The sequence below is a fragment of the Miniopterus schreibersii genome, assembly GCF_964146895.1.
Source record: "Miniopterus schreibersii genome assembly, chromosome: 2".
In the NCBI taxonomy this organism is placed as follows: domain Eukaryota; kingdom Metazoa; phylum Chordata; class Mammalia; order Chiroptera; family Miniopteridae; genus Miniopterus; species Miniopterus schreibersii.
In genome coordinates this window covers 159181517-159200017 of record NC_138102.1, presented here as the reverse complement: position 1 = coordinate 159200017, position 18501 = coordinate 159181517, and the positions used below count along the sequence as shown (strand labels likewise).

The 18501-nt window shown below is 36.2% G+C and overlaps 1 protein-coding gene across 3 annotated transcripts in view; it reads right to left on the bottom strand.

Annotated features, from left to right (window-relative positions):
- Positions 1-18501, bottom strand: part of RECQL (RecQ like helicase) — a 23483-nt gene extending 4982 nt beyond the window's left edge. Inside the window, exons 1-12 of one of the 3 annotated variants that reach the window (XM_081127855.1) lie at positions 18345-18501; positions 17813-17955; positions 16072-16119; positions 9824-10021; positions 8389-8568; positions 7397-7503; positions 5150-5348; positions 2616-2782; positions 2098-2179; positions 1221-1369; positions 1012-1129; positions 168-306 (exon numbers count right to left, since the gene is read on the bottom strand). In XM_081127855.1, the coding sequence (XP_080983981.1) occupies positions 168-306; positions 1012-1129; positions 1221-1369; positions 2098-2179; positions 2616-2782; positions 5150-5348; positions 7397-7503; positions 8389-8568; positions 9824-10021; positions 16072-16087 (1355 nt within the window). In that variant the 5' untranslated portion in view covers positions 16088-16119; positions 17813-17955; positions 18345-18501. Of the gene's footprint in view, positions 1-167; positions 307-1011; positions 1130-1220; positions 1370-2097; positions 2180-2615; positions 2783-5149; positions 5349-7396; positions 7504-8388; positions 8569-9823; positions 10022-16071; positions 16120-17812; positions 17956-18310 lie in introns of all 3 variants that reach the window. The other 2 variants (XM_081127854.1, XM_081127856.1) reach the window with 2 other exon arrangements.

Here is an 18501-nt window from a genome sequence, read left to right as displayed (position 1 = left end):
GGTTCACATACTGGTTCTTACCCTTCAGACACCTGCTTTTACATGTTTGTACTTGATGCTCTACCAGTGTATTTACTGACTTTCCTAAGTACTCCAAGTAATATCATATACTTTCACACTGTGTTTGTCTTTAACTGGAAAAAGTTATGAAAAGGCATGTGGCTTACTTGCTTATGTTTTGACAGTATGACACCATCTCATAAAGCTTCTGTTGCCCCACATTTTCCATCACCACCATTGAACTGATTCTGAATATGTCTCCAAAGCCATAGTATAAAATACAGTCCGCTTTCGTGTCATCTCGACCTGTAGTAGGAAAGATCGTTGGATTGCATAATTACTTTAAAAATTCAAAGCAAGCAAAAATAATACATGTGAAATCAGCTGGCAATGCTTCATTGTCTAAGTATAATACATCTAGAAATTTAAGACAGAAATGTGAAAGTTAATTTGTAACAACTTCCCTCAAATTTTTTAAAAAAATGACTAGAAGATTTATCAACATTCAGTTTTACCAATAAAAAAAAATGTGTCCAGCCCTGGCCAGGTGGCTCAGTTGGCTGAAACATTGCCCTGTACACCAAAAGGTTCAGGTTCAATCCCCGGTCGGGGAGCGTACAGGAGACAACGGATCGATATCTCTCTCTCTCCCCATTCTTCTTTCTCTAAAATCAATGAAAATGTATCCTCGGGTAAGGATTAAAAAAAATATGTGTCCATAAGTAATCCAGTTATTTAAGTTATGGAGTTGAAACCACTAATTAAAAATTCAGGAGGCTAAAATGGATATCAAATTATCTTAGCAAACAGAAGAAACAATTCATAACCCTCTAATAGAACAAGTAAAATTTCTCCATAGGCAAATAAGTATAAAACTGTGAAAAAGACTTAATTGTTTATTCTAAAAATAGCAGCCAAAGATTAAAAATACAGAATTGTTAAACATCACTTAGAGTGTTTTTTCTAAAAAAGCTTTTTTTAAAATGACTTCTGGATTTGAGTTATACATACCTGCACGTCCACTCTCTTGGTAATAATTTTCCATAGATTTACTCATTGAATGATGAATAACAAATCTCACATCTGGCTTATCAATTCCCATACCAAATGCAACCGTTGCTACCACTACCTAAAATGTTTTAACATTTTATATGTTAATTAAGTCAAACGAAAATATTCTTAAAAATGAATTCAGCTTTTATTGAAGATATATACTGAACCTGAATTTCATTGGCTGACCATCTTGTATGAACCTTGGTCTTATCTTCTGGCTCCATATTGGCATGGTATGCACCTGCACGAATTCCCAATTTCTGTAAACTAACTGTAACTTGCTCAGAGTCCTTCTGAGAAAAACAATATATGATTCCTGTAATAAAATATGTCCAACTGTTTATATATATATATATAAAGAAAACATATTCCTGGAAGAGAATTTTTAACACTCAAGATAGTGATTAATACAATACATGGGGGGAAAGGATTTATGAAAAATTTCAAGGCTCTGAACCCATATTGACTTTTTGGTATAATTCACAATTTGATCACCAGCTTGATCTAAAGCAGAAATGAGCCCTGAGCCACAGGTGTTTGATCCCATTGCCTCTTTTCTCTCTGCCTGTTCGTTAATCTTGAAATATATTTACATATACTCTCAATTCCATCTATATACTTAACTCATTCAATATGTTCTATTTCTTTCTTTAATGTGTCGTTTACTATAAGGGACTAAATTTTATAACCCTTTAGATCATCAGTGCTTAACCTTCTATCTTTTACACAGTAGATACTTACTGAATATGTGCTATTGAAAATTAACATTATGTCAATAGGTGCATTCCTTAAAGCAGTTAAGTGTAAATAAGCAAAAATAAATCAGACAATTTTGTGACTCATAATCTGTGCTGTTAGCAAGTGCCACACCCAGTTTCTAAGATGGCCAAGCAAATTAATTTTATCACTGTAACATGCTCAAGTATCTTCTGCCATGCATTAATATTTTTTGGTGCTAATCATTAATTAATATATCAGTGTAGTATCAGTTACTTTTTGAAAGTTCTCTCTCAAGTCTTCAAAGTGGGTTTGTTATTTTATTACCTGATTGCCCTTTGTATCTCCCATTAATGACCTTTACAACATCCTCAATAAAATCTTCAGTGTTTGAAGGCTTTTGACGAACCTAAAGAAAGCTAACTTATTAAAAAGTAAATTAATGAGTTCCATCCAAGTAGTCACTTACGTACAACTTGCAAGGTGCCTTCTTTCATGAACACTGTTTTCTCTCTGGTTCTTTCACGCCCCTCCTCTGACTCACTCCGTCTGCCTCACCTCACCGCCTCCCAGCTCCTTCATCCTTAGTTTTTAATTTACCAGAGCTGAGGAGGCACAGACTCAGTGAATAACTTGTAAAGATTGAGACTTTATTTTCTGGGGCTACTTTTATAAAAACATAAACCACGGCATAACTATTCAATGAAAACTAAAAAAATATTAAGTCTATTCTTAAAAGGATTAAAAAGAAAAATAACTGTTACTCATGTAAATAACCAAGGAAAAGGTAACCTCTCTGCCACAACCCTTCACAGAAGCTGTTAGTTGATATACAAGTTACATACCTCGTAATAAAGATTTGGCCGATTAAAAGAAGCTGTAAAAGTAAAACACTTCTCAACACACAATATTTTCTGAGCATCCTTCAAAACATGACTTGTTGCAGTTGCAGTCAGCCCAATCAGTGCTGTGTTCGGGAACTGCCGCTTTAAGATACCAAGTGCCTTATAATCTGGAAAAAGAATATCCTTTAAGGAACAGTGTAAATGAAGCCTTTTAACATGATGGAAATCATCAAGGATTGCTGTAATTTGATTTCCATAGCTAGCTATCTCAGGAAATCTGCAGTTGCAGCCTAGCCTTTTTGCATAGATTGGTTTTATTATACTTTTAACTGGTTCTTGGAAAACACTGTTCTTGGTCACGGGTGGAACTCCCTGTTGAAGAGAGTGAATACTTAACATTTCCAGTAAGCAATGCACTGGCCTACACCTGCTGAACTGGGGATTTAAGAGGCAGTGAGAGTAGCCATAGTGTTTGAGTCTATTACAACTGACGAGATAAAAGAGGCCATCAGCCTAAACCCTTCTATCACCAGGAACATCCATGAGTGGCAATGAAACTACAGAGGAGAGAGTAGCCACTTGGGAAATTGTGAAGGTTTGAAGGAGCTAACATTTGAGTTGGGTCTTGAAGAATAAGCAGAAGTTCTTAGGAAGGGATGAAGAAAACATCAGGCAGAGGAAACAGCATGAAGACTGCAGACACACTGGCATGAAACTTACTCAGCGGGGCTGAGATAACAGCAAGCAGTTCAGTGAGGCTAAATCACAGAGGAATGTGCTGCTTGGATCTACTGCACACCAGTAAGCAGGAAACTATATTTCCTATATGGTTCCAAGTTAGAACTGAAAGCTTTCCCTCTAAGACCATGAACAAGGCAAGGGTGCCCACTCTCCCCACTTTTATTCAACATAGTATTGGAAGTCCTAGCCAGAGCAATTAGGCAAGAAAAAAAAAAGGCATCCAAATTTTAACAGAAGTAAAACTGTTACTATTTTCAGATAACATGTTATTATACATAGAAAATCCTACAGATTACACCAAAAAACTATTAAAACTAATAAATTCAGTAGTTGCAGAATACAAAATCAACATACAAAAATAAGTTGTGTTTCTACACACCAATAACAAATGTGAGAAAGAGAAATTAAGAAAATAATCCCATTTACAGTTGCATAAAAATAATAAAATAACCTAGAAATATATTTATCCAAGGTGGTGAAAGACCTATACAACTGAAACGATAAAGCATTAATGAAAGAAACTGAACAAAACACAAATAAATAGAAGTATACACCGTACTCACGAATAGAATAATTAATATTGTTATGTCAATACTACCCTAAGCAATCTGCAGAGTCAATGCAATCCCTTTTCAAAATACCAATGGCATTTTTCAAAATACTTAGAACAAATAATTCTAAAATTTATTTGGAACTACAAGAGACCCCCAAATAGCCAAAGCAATCTTGAGAAAGAAGAACAAAGTTGAAAGTGTCACATTTCTGGATTTCAAATGATACTACAAAGCTACAGGAATCCAAACAGTAAATTACAACTCTGTGAAGTAGTCTGGTTAAGATAGAAGGGCCCTCAGTAGAACGCCTATACATACAGCCTAAGGCATTTAAACCAAAATTTTTAAAAATACCTGTGCCCCAAATATTTCTGAAGGTAGAGAACTGTCTTCAGGCCATGAGTCTACTATCCCTGGGGAAGTGTAAGAAAAAGTGAAGACAGATCAGAGACAAAGGCAACAATAATATTTAAGGAGGTGGCAAAGGAAGAAAAATGAAGTGAGAATGGGGAGGGGAAAAAATCATAATAACCAAAGGAGAGGAAAGTGTAAAGGTGAGAGGTGAACAGTATAAAATGCTATTGAAGTTAAGTGGAAGAGGAATGAAGATGAGACCACTGGATTTACCCAGTGGGAAGTGGGGTCCTCGGTGACCTCTGAGTAGGGTGGTGGAGGAGGGAGTGTGATTCAATAAACTCAGGAACTCAGGGGTCCATATGAGTGTGAAAGTAAAAGGTTGAAATCATAGAGCAAAATTTTTTTAATTTAAGAGTTTTTTACACAGAACAAGTCTGAGTAACCTGCTTCAGGCTATGATGGTAGAATTAGGATAGAGTAAAGAAAAGGGTTACTAAAATATCCGATAGAACTTTACCACTGACGAGTTAGTTAGGTGTACGTCCTGAAGTGGATGCTAACGAAAACTCTGAAGCAGATGTGAATTCCTCACCAGATGTGAAGAACCTAGATCAGTCAATCTTTACGGCTAAAGGTGGAACAGTGTATTTGCTAACAGATATATGCTTTAAAGGATAAAGGCAATTAGGCTAAACACTACCTTGGAGGGAGTAAAAGAGATTAAAGATTTTGCGTCTTGGCTCTCCTTATATTAAGGTAAGAGAAAAGGAGTAATAACTACCCAAGAGGATAATTTTAATGGAAGCAGGAATTTTCCATCATATAAAGCTGTGTAAGAAAATAGTCCCCAGCATCCAAGTTTTCCAGATACAACATACATACCAGGTCTGAAATCATGACCCCAGTGACTACAGCAGTGAACTTCATCCACAGCTATTCGTGTAAGTCTCTTTGCTTCATAGGCTTTCTCTAGTCTTGACATAAACATTTTGCTTTTTGCAATTTTCTCTGGAGTCACATAAATTAGCTTTAGCTTGGAGTTTTTATTTACCATTTCAGCATGAACCCATTTCACATGCTCCTATTGAAAGAAAAAACAGACACAATGACAATAGAACTAAGCTAGTGGGCTGCAATACTAAGTGATCAATGAAGATGCTCATTACTCAAAAGCAATAGCCCTGGGCTGTTTAACAGCAGATATTTAGTTCATTAAAACTGAAACCATGTTCCAGTACTAAACTTCACGACAGCTGTGTAAATAGAATTTTGGCTATTTACTTATACCCAAACTGTTGATAAAAGTATAATCTCATTTGACAAAAAAATAACAAGAAATCAATGTCAAATTATTTTAATAAGCACTTATTCTATGAAGGCATAATTCTAGATTGTTCGTAATAAGTGCCAAAATATGATCTAAGTGCAATAACTATGGTTATAAAGGTGTTATTAATTTTAACATTATATTTGTAATCACTACATATCTCTGTGAACACAATATATTCTTGATTACCTACTTTAATAATGCTGTCAAATCTACTCATAATCTTGGGGGGGAAAGACTTTATTAACTACCTTTGAAAAATGCTGGAAACCAACTCTTTATGAAAACTGGTAAAGAAAAGAATTTTCAATCTGTAAAAAGTTAATAAGAAAAAAGTTCTTTACAGAAAAAGTTTAGCTAATATATAAAGGAGTGATAGAATTAGAAACTATCATTTTGTAACCCCCTAATTAAATAGCAGCTCTGAGGTAAGAAATAATCATCAGTGGCTGCCAAAACCACTAGATGAAAAGCTGACAGAGAAATTGATTACAGAGCAGGCAGACATTACCTGAACCCAATGATCAAGATTAACATCCCAAAAAATAACAAGGTATTACTCCTGACTGATGCCATAGGAAACATACCCTTGCAAAAAAAAAAAAAAATCCAAATCTAAATCCAATAAAGCTTTTAGATCTAACAAGTTAAACAACTTCACAAGGATACAATCAGGAAAATTCGGAGTGTAGAAAACTACAGGACAAAGGACCTGGTTTCTACAACAAATAATTTGCACAAGAAGCAAAAAAGCAATAGGGGAATCTATGGATATATCAACCAAATACAACATCATGAATAAATCTGATCTAGACCATGATTTTAAATAAATAAATAAATAAATAAATAATCTATATAATAAATATATATTTATAAATATATATTAATATATTTATATTATAATAAATATATATCATATATATATACGATTTGATGAGACGGAGAAATCTGAGTATTTTTATTTGATGATTTTAAGGAATTGATTTAAAATATCGAAGAAGTTCAAATAAAATAATATGATGTCTGGGGTTTGTTTCAAATAAATAAATCAAGAGAAAGGAGGTAAGGAAAATTGGAGGTGGATAGATGAAGAAAGAGGGGCCATAATTTGATAAGCATTAAAGGTAGTTAATGGGTATATGACAGTTTTTATACTATTCTCTACTTTTATATGCTTTTGAAAATTTTAATAATATGCTTTTTAAAAAAGAATAGTTGGGAAATGCTTTATTCTGCAGATGAAGGTATGAGAGCCCATTCCCAAACAGGAGAAATTCCATAGGAGTAGGGTATCCTGTTAGTCATTCATTTTTTGTATTTAATTATATTACACAATTAAAAATCCTTGCTATTTTATAATGGACAATACAAAACGGGTAAGCAAATACTTCCTGTAAAGTGCCAGATAGCAAATGTTAGGTTTTGTGAACCATACAGGCTCTATCACAACTGCTCAACTCTGACATTATAGTGTGCAAAGTTATAGACAACCTGTAATGAGCGAGCATGGTTATGTTCCAATGAAACTTTATTTATGGTTACTAAAATCTCAATTTCATATAATTTTCATACTTCAAAAAATGTTATTTTTTTAATCACTTGAAAATATAAAAATCAATCTTAACTCATGAACCATACAAAATAGGCAGTGGGCTAGAAATGTCCCATTAGCAGTAGTTTGCAACTCCTGATATAAATAGCAAATCAGTTTTAATTTTATAAGCAACTCCACTGGAGCTAAATCTCCTATTTCAGTGAAGAGTTAAAAACACAAACAAAACAAAACAAATACAGAACTATACCTTAGAACTAGAAGCATTTAACATGGTAGCTGAAATTTCTAATTGTTTTAAAACCATTAATTGGTCTTCCATAAGAGAGATCAATGGGCAAATCACGAGTGTAAAACCTGAAAGAGAGAAAAATCTACTTTAAATTTTATACCACCACCAGAACAAGTTTCAACCAGTCACCTTCTTTACCATAACTTGTGGGCACCACCCATCAATTCAGACTAATTTCCAATGCAGCTTTAGCAATATACTATTTCTTACCCTCATTAATAAAGGAGGAAGATACAAATAAATGATCCTAAGCCAAATAAGCAAATATAAGATTAAGCAGAAATCTCTTCCCTTATTCAGTCCTACAAAAATAAAGATAGGTATTATCACCTTGAATTTTTGGTAATCTCAGTGAAATAATATAAATCAAGTCAAATACTATCCAATTACATCAGGAAAAATTTATTCCAAATCCTCCCCCCCACAAAAAAAAACTATAGCAATCTGTAGAATTGAAAATGTTACATTGGCGCTCGTCCACTTAATGCACCAGATTAATTTACTCTGAGTAGAAATCAGTGAATAGTTTATTGACTAAATGAAGTTATCCCCTTTCTCTTATAATTGAAATTGTTGACAGCTATAAGAGTACTCTACATGGTTAAAAATATATGACTTCATGTTTCTATAGTTTGTTCCTTAAAACAACCTCAGGAAGAGGGCAGAACTATTTAACTTTTTTAAAACACTTAAAAATATATTAAGAGAACCCTAGCTGGCATGGCTCAGTTGGATGAGCATCGTTCAGTGCAATAAAAGGTCATCGGTTCAATTCCTGGTTAGTGCACGTGCCCAGGTTGAGGGTTCAGGCCCCAGTCTGGTGTGTACGGGAGGCAGCTGATCTATGTTTCTCTCTCTCTCTCTCTAAAATCAATAAAAAATACTTAAATATATATATATTAAGAGAAATAACATTTCTTCAATTTAAAAACATCTTTATTAATACATACCATCTGAACATAATGCTGGTAACTGGTAGCATAAGCTCTTTCCACCTCCTGTAGGCATAACAAGGAATACATCCTTTCCAGACATTGTTACGTTAATAGTTTCGAGCTGAAGCCGTCTGAACTTCTCCAGTTTAAAGACATTGTGCAGAACATCTTTAACTTTATTAGACCATGGAAAATCTACAAAGAGAAAAATAAGCTAAATACATTAGATCATTTAGGTTTATAATGAGGCACATACGCATGGCTGCTTTTATAATAGAGCAGGATCAGATAAATATACATGAGACTTTTAATACTATGGAAAATTTAACTTTCATAATAACAATTTTGAGATTAGTTTAATTCACTAAGCTAAAGCAAAAACAAATTTAATGATATATTATAAGTAATAGTACATCAGAAAAAACCTAGTACATCAGAAAAAGGAAAAATTCAAAGCATTTGCCAGTTGAGGATTAACCTACACAAAAGAAGTTGCTTGATCAGATATTTGAAAAACCATGTGACTGTCAACTAAGGAATTCAAAGTATCATAAAAAAACTCAAATATCATGAACAAAGTTAACAATTACCTGGAATTTTTGGTGTAAATATTTTGTTTAGAAGTGAATCACTAGAAAACAAGGCCCACAAAAGCAGTGCAATTCGTTCTCAAGTTAAACTACTTCTTTTATTACATTTTTTGGTCGTTCACCAATGTTTATTTTTCAATTACAGTTGAAATTCAATATTATATTAATTTCAAGTGTACAGCATAGTTGTGAGACATTTATATAACTTACAAATGATCCCTCCATAAGTCTAGAACCCACTTGGCACCATACAGTTATTATAATGCAACTGACTATATTCCCTATGCTGAACTTTACATCCCTGTGACTATTTTGTAACTGCCAATTTGTACTTCTTAATTCCTTCACCTTTTCACCCATTCCCCAAACCCCTGTTCCATCTGGCAACCCTCAGTTTGTTCTCTGCATTTATGAGTCTATTTCTGTTTTGGTTTTTTTAGATTCCACATATAAGTGAAATCATATGATATCTGTCTTTCTGTGTGTTCCACTATAATTAATGATACGCATGATGCTTGGCAGGATCTTAAATCAAAAAAGGTTTGTTTACTAGAGCAGGAAAATGAACTAGACTTTGGCAAAAAGTTTGAGGTTTTTTTAACTGTTTAATTTCTCTAGTGAAAATTTAGTTAAAATATTGGAAAAAATAATAAAGTCTGAATAACAGAAGCTTAATTCAAAAAGACTACAGAATATGAATAAAGAATGGTCTGCCTATAAGTTTCCCATGCCAAGTAAGGAATGGCCAGTTATACCTCTAAGCCTACTGAAAAGTACTGACCCAGGCACAATGATTTGACTCCAGTTTAAAGAAACAAGAAGAAAAAAACTAGCAAAGAAAAAAAAAAAAAAGAGTAAACCTTCTTTATTCCAAGAGGCAGGTGAAGAATCACATTCATTGCTTCCCCCAGCATCAGAATCTTCCAAACACTGCTTTATTCTCTTTGTTAGGGTGTTTCTTTTCTGAGTAAGCTCTTGTTGCCTTTCCAGAAGATCCTGAATTTGAATGTCTACTGCATGTAGCTCGTTGTTCACAGAGTCCAATTCCTCGGTTAGAGCTATGAGAGACGAAAAAAGATTCAATGACTAGACAGAGTCAATTACAATTTTAGACTTCCCTATGGATTTTTGGATATTTCTTACCATCTAAATCACAGACAAACTTACAAGTGTTGCAGAGAGGTTAAGAACATTTGTTGTGGAGTCACACAGACCTGACTTAAATCTCAGGTCCTCCCCTTACCTGCTGAGTGACTTCAGGCAAGGTACTTAACTGAGCATCAATTTCCCCATCTGTAAAATGAGGATAATATCTAGTTTTCAAAGCACTATTGTAAAGAATTAAGTGAGATAACATATTGAAGGTTCTCGATACAGTACCTGATACACAGTTATGCACTTAATAAATGATATCTATTTTAATTATGTTGTAGGGCATTGGTCCAAAAATCTCCTAAATCAAGTAATGATCCGACTATGAAGCAAAAGCAAGCGATTTAAAAGTAGTCCCCTAACTTCTTAGCTATTACTTCACAAAAACATTCACATTTGGGCTCACATGGTGGCATGATAAGGATTGGATGATTATAAACAAGATGATGGAAAAAGTAAAAAAATAAATCAAGCGTGCTATTGGAATTGGCATTACAACTCCATCATAACTAATTTATAAAGAAGCCTTAATGGATGATTCTAATCAAACAAAGTCCAAGTGAGATTCCTTTTGACATCACATCAACAGAAGCTGGAAAAAATTTAAAGATGTCCTTGGTGCTTCCAAATATCTGCCTGCATTATTCAGTGTCCACTTTGAAAGCCTTTTCATGAGATAAAGTCTTATGGCTATGATTTAAAATAAAATGTTATGGCGACTTTGTATTGTACCAACTGCCAGAATTCCCTTCCCTGTAGGATTCTGGGTAAGGATTGGCCGCAAGTGAACTCTGCATGAGACTGGGAAAGTGGGAAAAATAGACAGATTTACATTCAGATGGTTGGCATAAAGTCAAATGCTGTTGCAGCACACTCATGTCGTCATGGATCTTCTGGCTCACCTTGTTGGCATGGAGTAGAAGCCAGTTCCTCCAGCCCCTGACAATTTTCCTTGGGGCAATAGCTTGGCCCACAGCTTCTCTGAATTCTTTACCAACTTCCTATAGCAAGTACACCAGCTCTTCCGCAAGGTACCAGCATCCCGGGAGTCAGAGCCTTGTTGGCAGTGACATATCAACATAAGTCGCAGTGAGAAACAAGCGGGTTCCACATTGTCCTTGTGGGTTTCAGCTGATCCTTACCCATCCACACTTCACATCTATCTTTCCATCCCTAATGCTGGGAAAACTGACTTCAGGACCAGCAGTGGACTGCTTAACCTGCTTCTGTGATAATGCAGGGACTAATCCCCATAATAAATCCCTTACATCTGATTGAAACCTAACCAACACCCAGTGCTGTTCCAGATGAACAGAAACTTAAGGGTGGGTTCTCTGAACTGCTTCTGGGCCACCAGAGATTGGGTCTCTGATCTGATTAGATTTAAAGATATGAATGTCCTTTGTTTGCAGTAATAAAAGAGGCAATGGTACTCCATGGTATGCAATAGATAAAGTTATTTAAATTATAATCTATAGACACCAGTAATTAAGTATCTAGAGATACTTAACCCTTCAGTGGCCAAGTGTTCCCTGTCACAGAACATTTTGGTGAAAATAATGGGAATGATTGGCTGCTTTGAAATGTGCTGGAGAACTTTGGGAGAGAAATGCAGGATCAGAGTAAAGGGACCTCAAAGTTGCTATGACTGTCCTAAAAGAAATGTTACCTCCTGTGGCTATAAGGTCCAGATTACTAAATACCAACCCTAAGTATAAATCCTGCAGATGGCTGAAATATAATGCAAATTGAATTTCCAACTTTGCAGGTAATCCTATTAAAGTTAAGGCATTGATTAGGACAAAGTGACACTCTGCAATTGGAATGGGACCACCTGGGCAGATTCCAACAAAATAGAGACCTTGAGTCACTAAATCTGCCAAGTCTCTTTTGCCCTTCCTTCCCTTTCTGAAATAGTCTTCTCCTGCCTGAAATGCCTATAATGGTCTGAAGTGGTTGTTTTGAAGGGGATTGCTAATCCCCCTAAGGCTCTCCCCACCACCACCTCTCATTAAGAGCTTTAAGACCCAGAAAGCTCTAGAGGATGAGATACAAAAGTGGTCGACCCATGAGAAGACACAAAACACACCAGAGATGCATTTGTCAATATCTATCACCAGAAACCTAGGGAATATATATGGGAAGAGCTCCTAAGGGTACTAAATCAGGGTGGATGGAATATAATATTGAAGGAAGCTAAATATATTGGTATGGACTCAATAAGAAACTCTGGATTTAGTGTGCTAAAATAGTGCCCAGGAGCAGCTCTAGGTTAGGGCAAAGAGAATTCTGCCAGAGATCTGGAAGGCAGAAGTGAAGCAGTGGCCATATTTTCCATATTTAAGAAGGTCAGCATAAGGTCAGGGCTGGTGACCTCACTGGCATGGGGCAGCAGCTGGGCCCACAACTGCAGCTGCTGCTAAATTTCTCTGGGGAAACAGCAGGGCCTGCAGCTCCTCCAGATCCTGTTGGTTCTCCTTCTTCAGCTTCTCTGAAGCCTCAGCCAGGTGGATGCAACGCTATGTGAAGTACTCCAGCTCTTTGACATGTCTTCTGCATCATCCAAATTGGAAGGTATGAGGCAATGAGAGACTAATACAGGTTCTAGTAAGAAAGATAAGTTCACCTTCATAGGTAGCAGTTGGTTTTTGCACTCCCCACCACATCTTCTTTTCTGACTGCTCCTTCTGCCAACTTCAGGCCCAGTGCCAGGCACACCACAAACATACATAAAGAGCTTAACCACTTCCCATAATCACGTAAGGTTTAATCCCTATAATAAATCCCTTATATCACTCACAGCGCCTCTGCTTCTCTGATCAAACCCTACCTGACAGAGATGTTAATGTCAACCCATGGTACAAAGTCATATCGCATCTTAGACAAAATCCTGATTGTCTAAAAATATAAAAAAGTACAGCTAATTGTAATAAGTCGGGTATTTTAATGTTTTTGTTCAAAATATATCACCTCTAATGCTGGCATATACAACACAAGACTTCACTACATGAAATGAGATTGAAAAGTCAAATATATGATTTCAACGATCCATAACGAAGAGGGGCTACAAATGCACAGGGCTTATTATGGCAACTATATCTCAAGAGCACAATGAATTGAGTGGGGATCACACTGCAGTGTTCCTAAGCTTACAGCTGATGCATGGGAGGTGCCATTCTTCAGAAACAGCACATTTTCTAACAATATCACAAACTGAAGTTAACACTGAAAGGAAAGTGATTTGCCACCATGGAAGATCAGATCCAAAGTAACAAACTATCTGAAGGCAATTTCAAAGAGGCACTTCAAATATAGTTCAACATGTGGATAGAACAATAGAGAGGTAGGTTTATTTGAAACAGGTACAATATTATGAAAGCAATTATTTGAAATAAGCATCTCTTCTTAAATAAAATTTATCTATTTCATTGTTCAGCTATTTTTAAGTCATATCCCATTGACCAAGCTGAAGTCTTACTAAGTAAAATAATATATGCAATCCAAAAAATTATCACACTGAACTGAGTTGAGGTTCAGTGGCATCTCTTAAACCCTCATTTTAATCTCTAAGTAAAGACTGCTTCGGTTAGCATTTAATATAACTTAAATTCTTACCATTTATTAATAACCCTCAGAGTGTGAAAATGAGGAATGAGCAAAGCCAAAACCTATGTAACTGTTTTTTCATGTTCATATTTAAATAACTTGTAAAGCTGGGGGGGGGGGGGGGTAGAGGAGGTCTCATATTTAAGAAAGTCATTTCTTTACAGTTTGAAAAAAACCTAATCTTGTCACTCTACTATTAGAGCTAGTATGTAGCAAAGGGCAGACTGAAAAATAACCATAGTAAAAGTTCCTCAACTCTGCCATCTACCTCTTAACTGAATAAATAGCAAGATATCACTAATATGCACAGTGCAATCTGGTCAAGTTTAGAGGAACAAATAATGGATAGACATATATCAAAATACCAAGAGTATCTGCCTGGGAAAAAGAAAATGGATGTTTTTCTTTTATACTTTAAAAACACCTCAAATAACTCCACTTATAGGAATGTATCTTAAGGAAATAATCAGAGAAGCACACAAGGCTTTCAATTCATAGATGTTTAAGGCAGCATTTTTTTATGTTTTAAAAACAGAAATAGTATAAAAGTTCAACACTAAAAGATTAAGTAACATTATTTATTTAATGTCACTTCAAAACAACAAAATACAGTGCAGGTATTAGAATATTTACAACACAGAATTTATTTAACACTATGTCTATAATCTACATTGCATTACGCTTTTTTAAAAATCATGTTACAAAACAATACATACAAAATATTTTTAAAATTTTAATAAATTAAATGTGATAGTATTAATCTGAGCATAAGATTTGAAGTGATTTATATTTTCTACTTTACAATTTTTAGGTTCCTAGAATTTTATCAAAAAACCCATATCATTCTCCTTGGAACCTTTATGCATTGCTGGTGGGAACATAAAATGGTGCAGCCACTATGTAAAACATTACAGTGGTTACTCAAAAGCTTCAACCTGTGATCTAGCAATTCCATTTCAAGATATATACCCAAACAACTGAAAGCAGGAACTCAGATATTTGTACACCAATGTTCATAGCAGCATTATTCACAATTAGCCAAAAGGTGCAACAACCCAAACGTCCAGTGACAGACAAATGGATAAGCAAAAGGTGTTATATACATACAATGGAATATTACTCAGCCTTAAAAAGATACATGTCACAAAGTGGATGAACTTCAAAGACATTATGCTAAGTGAAATAATCTAGACACAAAAGGACAAATATTGTATGATTCCACTTAAATGAAGGGCCTAGAACAGTCAAATTCCTAGAGACAGAAAGTAGAATAGTGTTACCAAGAGTTGCAAGGAAGGGGGCAATTAGGAGTTATTGTTTAACACAGAGTTTCAGTTTGGGAAGATGAAAAAATTCTGGAGATGGATACTGGTGATGGATGCACAACAATGTGAAGGCACTTAATGCCATTGAATTGTACACTTAAAAATAGTTAAAATGGTGCCCTGGCCAGTGTGGCTCAGTTGGTTGGAGCATCATCCCATACACCAAAAGGTTGTGGGTTCGATTCCCAGTAGGGCACACACACCCAGGTTGTGGGTTCGATCCCCATTAGGGGGTATACGGGAGGCAACCGATGAATCTTTCTCTCTTACATCAATGTTTCTCTCTTTCTTTCTCTCCTTCGCCCTTCCTCAATTTCTAGAATCAATGAAAAACATACCCTCGGGTGAAGATTAAAAAAAAAAGTTAAAATGGTAAATTTTGTATGTATATTTACCATAATTTTAAAAAAACTGAAAAAACAGCAATTCTATAATCAGAATTTTAAAACTTTTTATTTATTGATTGATTTTAGAGAGGAGAAGGAGGAAGGAGAGAGAGAGAGACAGAGAGAGAGAGAGAAACATTGATTTGTGGTTCCACTTATTTATGCATTCATTGGTTGATTCTTGTTATGTGCCCTGATCGGAGATGGAACCCACAACCTTGGCATAACACAATGACACTCTAACCAACTGAGCAGCTACCTGGCCAGGGCTATAATCAGAATTTTTAAAACAAATATATATTTTTTTACTTTATTTGAATATTGTTGAAAATATTACAGATGTCTCCTTTTTACACCCATTGATCCCCTCCACCCCACATCCACCCCACCCCCAAGCCTTCCCCAGACCAGTGTCTGTGTCCATGGGTTGTGCTTATAAACATATAAGTTCTTTGATTAATATATGAAAACAAATATATTTTAAATTTATTTTCTTTTTATTAATACTTTTAGTTAGAGCAGTTTTAGGTTCACAGCAAATATGAGGTGAAGCTACAGAGAAAAGCAAAATTTTTTTCAAAGAACATGCAAGTAAAAATAGAACAGAATAAAAAACAAAATGTAATCATTTCCACTAACCTGAAATAGATGCCATTCTAAAACTGAATTGGAGATCCAAATATCTTTCTAAAAATGAAAGAAAAATCATAGCAACATTTCTTAGAACAGTACTATAGATTATGCTCAGTGATTATCTGTTACCACTAAGTACAAAAAATGTTAGAAAGTAACATTTAAATAAGGACCTTTGAAATAAAGACTACATGGCTCTTACCACACTAATTTTTATGAAAAATTCTCTATTTTTCAGAGAAGTATCCAAAGTTGCATAAATATATAAGTACAATGTAAATAATACAACAAGAATCACCAGATACAAAGTGATTTAACAAAAAGAGCAAATATTTGAGGTTAAATAGTTATTGTACTAAATCACTGCATAATTTTAGCAAAATTACACACCCTGTTCCTCTCAGCTTCTTTCCCTACTTGTAAAACTGGGATAGAAGCCATCTTATAAATAACAAGTTGGATAGATTCAAATGTCCCAGATCAAGCAAAATTCATCAACATAAATACCAAAATTAATCATTTAACATTTTACATAACACTTGCTTTATAGAGTTACAATTTAGGCTCAATCTTAAAAAAGGATTTGTTATTCCATGGTGGGGGGCGGAGTGTAAATTTCAGGAGAGAGCCTGAAAAGCTGAGAACAGGGGAAAAACATGGTTTGTGTTAAGGACCTCTCCCTACCTATGAATGACTAAAACATATGAATACATATGAGCAAGAGGAAGGAGATGAGACTTGAGGGCAGGAACTTTAGGTTGCCCACAATCCCCACGAACACCTCCCATAACTCTGATATGGACAATCAACATTTTCTAAAAGTAACTTAGAATATTTCCCAAAGGTAGCTTCAGCATGGTCCTACCCTTAACCAGAAGCTGACCTTATGCTAGTCCTCACATAGAATTCTGGCAGGTCTTCTTTGCCTTGCTAAGGAGTTCGGAATAGCCATGGCATTATAACATATTGAAGTAGTGGGGTAAACCAAAGATTTTCAATTCTTTATCTATATAGACATCTCTTCACCACTGTGTGGAAACAATTCTTCTCGAGACTGCAAGGTTTTCCAGCAGGGCAAGGGCTGAGTCTCTTCTCTGTATTCACATAGCCTAGCAAACCGCTTTGAATATACTGCAGGCTCAGGTTTGCTCAGACTGAAAGCAGAGGCTACCTCTCCCCTTATGAAAGAATATATCCTATAACCCCCCCCCCCACACACACACACACACTATTTTAAATGACTTCTTAGATTACACTGTCCAAAAATGCTCATAAATTCCTTCCCCAAATGATGTGTTTTAATATTAAAGATATCTCAATATGTTCAGAAATTAATAAGCTATAGCTGATGTGTCGTTCAGAAGTACAGCTAGGCACTGTTAAAATCAAAAACGAAGTCCAGTCTTGAAAATCACCTGAGCAGACAAAACCAGTTTAGTCACACAAACAAAGCTTAACTTAGCTTACTTTGTAAAACTAACTTAACCTGGGTCGTTTCTCATTGACGCAGACTGGAACAATCGTGAAGTGAAATGGGGTAACCACTAACCAAATGCCCTACCATTTCATAAGATGTTGTTAACATCATAACCAATCAGTGTGAAGATGAGCAGCCACTACCTTCTGCCTATAGAAGCTGCTTTAACAATTCACCCTTGAGCCTCGTTACATGTTTTGGTTTCATTGCTCCCAGCGAGCGAACCGTCTTTTTGGTGAACAGGCAACTTTCACTACTTCCGTGACTCACTGGGTTGACTTCTGGTGTTCCTGAATTTTTGGCAGCACGCGCAAGAAACCGTTTACAGTGTCACACCCAGTCACTGATGCTGGAGGACACGCCACTGAGGTACCACCGCTTCAGGAGACACAGCTCCCCCCTCGCCCCGCCACCTGCGTTGAGAGGCAACAGATATTTAATAACACCCTCCCTTAGCTCAGGCGTCCCCAGTGCTGTTTCCCAATAAACGATGGGAGCCAATAAACAGGCTGTGGTAACCAAGCTGCCCGCATGGAAAAGGCCGGATAAAATGAAGGCGTCTAAAGGCCCGAGTTCCCCCGAGCTGGACGCCGATTAATGCCCTCGTTTCTCCCCCGCCAAAGTGGAAGGAAGGCACCCCCAGAGACTGGCCTCGCCTTCAGGCAGGAAAAGGGAAAACTAGCCCTTTCCAAGCGTAACCGGAGTGACTGCAGAAACTCTCTCCAAGGGGTCAATGAACCCCCCAACCCGGCCTCCCCGGTCTCTCACCCCAAAGTGCCGCGAACCGAATACCGCTACCCACCGCTTTCAGCCGCTGCGGTCCAATAAAAAGTTCCCGCCACCAGGCTTTCCGTTCTCTCCAGCCCCGAGCATCCACCCTTCCGGGTCGGTGGGCTCAGCCAATTGCAAGTAAGACCCTCCTCTAATTGGTCAGGGGGTGTGGCCACCGTCGAGTCACC